Genomic DNA, 4,091 nt, shown 5'->3' on the forward strand with positions numbered 1-4,091 from the left:
CGCACTGATGTTCGGATGGGCTGAGCCAGGCTTGAGCTTATGCAAGGCAAAAGTATCCCTCTCTGTTCCCCAAAGTGAATCAAACACCATCAAGATGCCCATGTTCTTGAGGCCATTTGCTTGGTTTAAAAAGAAATACAGGCACTGCGAAAGTACAAGAGAATAAAAAGAAAAATCAATTTGTAAAAATTTAATTACAAGTGAATGGAACAAGTCCCTGAGCATATGGTTTTGAATTTTGCCAGCATTCAGGTGCAATTTATTTTTTATTGATATATCCTTGTAAGAAGTCCAAGGCATTCGGTAGATCTCTTTCCTTTGGAGAAATGAAATACAGGAAGCCTTTGAAATTTAAAAATAAAATATGCAGGCCTGTGTCATTGATCTTAAAAGAAAGCAAGGCAGAAATGATTCAGCTGCTACTATCAATTGCTAGAGTTGAAGAGAAGACTGGACAATGCCTTTTCATTTTTGCAATATCTAGTTTTATAAACCTCATTTCATCTAGTGATTCTTCTCATATGGTTTAAATTCCAATTTCTTCTTCTGCAGAGTTCCTTGAACAAATGTATATGTATGGACACACACAATCGGATATATACATAGAGCTAATACAGGCAAGCATAAATATGTATGGTTACCGTCTCTACTTTGCTATAGGCAGTTGGAATGAATATGTCTTCTTTTGTTGACTCGATCCTCCCTTGGATTCAAAGAAAGCTGCTCGGCAAATGGGAACCTTCTCTTCTAGATAACTCCAAGGACAGATTGTGTGTGTGTGCGGGTATAAATAAGGCACAGGTGGGCTCCTGCTGAGCCGCCCCCTCCCTGCAGGGGCCTCCTGGTGAGGGCCCCCTGAGTTGCTCTTCCTTTTCTGCACTTGTTCCTCTGCCACACTCTGGACCAGATGGTGGAGAAGAGGCAGCGTCGCCAAGGCCAGCCTGTTCCCTGGTTTGCTGGCTGCTGAGCAAGCACCTGGAAGAGGAGCGAGGAGCAGGAGAGGTTGGTGACCATGGCAGGGAGAAGGGGGATACACAGGTGGGTGGAGACCATGACAGGTGTCTTCTGGATGCAGTCATACTCACCCTGATAAGCAGAGGACAATGGCTGGAAGCAGCAAGGCGACGGCAGACTCAGCAGCTTGGTCTTGCAGGATGGGTCTGCCTGAAATTTGGCACGGCTTTTAGGATGCTGATAATTGCAAGCACAGGGGAAGAGAGGGGGTTGTGCTGTGTTGTTTGGTTTGGAGGTGCAGGGGTTTAAACCTAGAAGGGGAGAGGGAGAGGGAGAACCCAAGTAGGAATTAAGTATTAACCACATTAATGAAAATGAGGCGATCGTTCCGTTCAGGGGCCTGACCTTGAATTCTAACCTTTTGTTTGCATGTGGTGAGTTAAGCTCCCACTGGACCTTCGCTAATGGCACAACTGCCTGGAGGTGCTGTTACAGGGCTGTAAAACGCGGAATATTTTTAACAGTGTCACTGAAACATCGGCAGAAAGGGGGACTCCTCTCACCCTCTGGCTACTTCACATCGCTGTGCCAAAGAACAATCGGCACCTGCCAGAGTCCTCTTTTCTGTGCAACTGTGAAAGAGAGCGTGTCAGTCATACCATCGTCTCTTCTCACATCAGCTAAAAGGGAATAGACATTGGCACAGTGCAGGTACCTCTGGCAGACGATGCTACTTTTGCCAAGGCCACCCTTTCCTTTCTGTAGATGTGCCTGCGTATTACGGGTTGGGGTGGCAGGGCCTTTTTGGTGGTGGCATCACATGATGTGGAAGCCCGTTTTGCATGTGGGCTGAGTGAGACTGCCATAGCAGGTGCCTTGATGGTGTGGTGTAATCCTGAGCAATGGAGGAGCTCTAACTTTGTAAATTTGGAGACTGAGGATGATGCTGAAGACTAGTCCTAAATTATTTTTATTTCAGGGAAAAAATAAAGGAAAGGAAAGGGAAGTTGGGTCAACTTTAGGCAGCAGGGGTTCTGCAACACGGTTGGCTTGGAAATGTTGTGGGTTGTAGTGCTTTCATGCGCTTAAACGAGCATGGGATTTTGCCTTGAACAACTACATACATTCCCTCTGAAACCATCAGGAATATGAGCTTTTTAAAAATGCATCCAAACCAGCAGCCCATTCATAAGGAACAATTGCTCTAGAGGCTGAGGAAGTCCAAGTGGGTGGCTAAAAGGCTGGAATTTCAACAATGGCTCAGAAACAATGGGCAGTTTTCTGCAACACCCACTCAACTCCTGATAAGGCAGTTCTGCATCTTTTGTGCTCCTTATGCACGAGGCAGTAGAATACTCATCTTGTTGTGTGCGTTGATTCATTCCCATAAGTTACAAAATAATTACAGAGGAGTGAACACTTTGGTCCCTGAAGCCTGGTATTGTTGCGTTATCCGGCGCCGATGGCCTCCCTCAGCTAAGGGCAGCTTCCTGTATTCATCGCCTTTGACTGAGAAGCAAAGCCTGTTCCCAAACTGGTGCTTCTTGGGTGTATACACACACCACAAGAAAACAACACACAACCTTGCTTTCTGTAGAGAGAGATCATGGATCCATCGCGTCAGGTTGTCAACACTGATGGGCAATAGTGTGTCGATGTTTCCGGCAAGATTTGTTTGGTCTTGCTCGCCACGACTTGTGTGTGTGCAAAACTTGGGGCTCCTGCATGCACATTGAATGCTCTACCACTATGGAGAAAGGGCTGTAATTCTGGAGCCAGGAGAAGCACACACACATTCACGGGTGGTGGGGAGCCTAAAACGATTTGTTTCTTTCATGCACAGTGATCGTTGGTGGCTCTCTTTTAATTCTGGGAGAGGAAGTACTCCAGTCTGACTTGCATGCCACAAGGCCAAGCATGATAGAAACATTTGCTACAGCTCTAAGCAGCCATCTGGACAGACAGAAGAGGAACCTGGCCACAACCAGAGATGTTCTGGACTGTTCTCCCACCCTCCCAGCCCATCAGCAGGTGGAACAGATGAAATTGCTTTCTGCTTAATACTTTTTAGTTGGACAATAGACTTTGTTTCAAAATGCAGCTATTACGTCACGAATACGCTTTTCAGCAGCGTGTTTGTATAGCTACCCTTGCAAATGGATTGCTCAGTGTGTGTGTGTGTGTGTGTGTGTGAGAGAGAGAGAGAGGGGGGGGGACTTCGAAGTCCTCCTTTACCCTGCTGCCTAGTTCTAGCTAACCTCCCCACCTCAAAAGGAATATGTCAGACAACCTGAAGGCACAAATTAGCTTGGCTCTCAGCGATTCTTTTTCAGGCAGGGAGCCTGCCCAGAGCTTCTTGTCTAAGGAACACCCTTTTCTTACCTGGCCACTGCAGCCACGGGAAGGCAAGCTCCTGGTGGTTCCCCATGGTCCCATAGTCCTGTTGGGGTCCCACTGGAAAAAAGCCATTTGAGCTGGCAGCTCCCTTTCTGCGGATCGCTCTACCTCCAGAGCTCAGGCAAGGCAGCACACAGTTGCTTGTAGAGGATCCAGAAGGCATCAGCATGTGAAGAAGCCTTCCTTGATGGACCAGCCATGGTTGCTATTAGTATCCTGCTCTTAAAAACAACAATTATTAGTGTTTCTTTCTCTTTTATCTTTTCTTGTGCATCACACCAGAAATTATTTCGATGTGGAGTGGTATATTAATGTTGCAAAGAAATAATGTGAACCGTCTTTCCTACATTATGGTATACAATATCTGGAAGTGGGAAAAGAATATGACTGGCATGTTTTCATTATAGGATTTTTTGCATACTCCAATTACATGGAAAAATATAGGATTTTGACTAGATCAGGTTTATTTAATAAGAAGTGACCATCACTTTTAACAACTCTTTTAAGGAACCATTTCTTTTTTAACGTCGACATGTCATCTAATGTAATTTCATATGAAATATGAAAGATGCTTTGACCGCATAATTTTCATACCAGTGGAGTTCTTTTCTCCAGGCAAAACATACACAAACAGAAACTTTTTGCCTCCTACTAGAACTGACAGTCTGTATCACAGTCAAGCATGTGCTACCAGATTACTTTTGTTACACATTTAAATAAAATCTCAGCCCATACTATGA

The 4,091-nt window shown here is 45.2% G+C and overlaps 1 protein-coding gene across 1 annotated transcript; it reads right to left on the minus strand.

The window, feature by feature from the left end:
• Positions 1-481: 481 nt before the first annotated feature.
• LOC123025263 lies at positions 482-3,598 on the minus strand. Its single transcript, XM_044433850.1, has 3 exons — positions 3,337-3,598; positions 1,086-1,265; positions 482-975 (listed from the first exon to the last, which is right to left on the minus strand). The coding sequence occupies exons 1-3, from the start codon at positions 3,518-3,520 to the stop codon at positions 647-649; spliced, it is 693 nt and encodes a 230-aa protein (XP_044289785.1). The 5' UTR covers positions 3,521-3,598; the 3' UTR covers positions 482-646.
• Positions 3,599-4,091: the final 493 nt, after the last annotated feature.

This window comes from Varanus komodoensis, unplaced genomic scaffold (genome assembly GCF_004798865.1).
Source record: "Varanus komodoensis strain SLA01 unplaced genomic scaffold, ASM479886v1 scaffold26, whole genome shotgun sequence".
In the NCBI taxonomy this organism is placed as follows: Eukaryota; Metazoa; Chordata; class Lepidosauria; order Squamata; family Varanidae; genus Varanus; species Varanus komodoensis.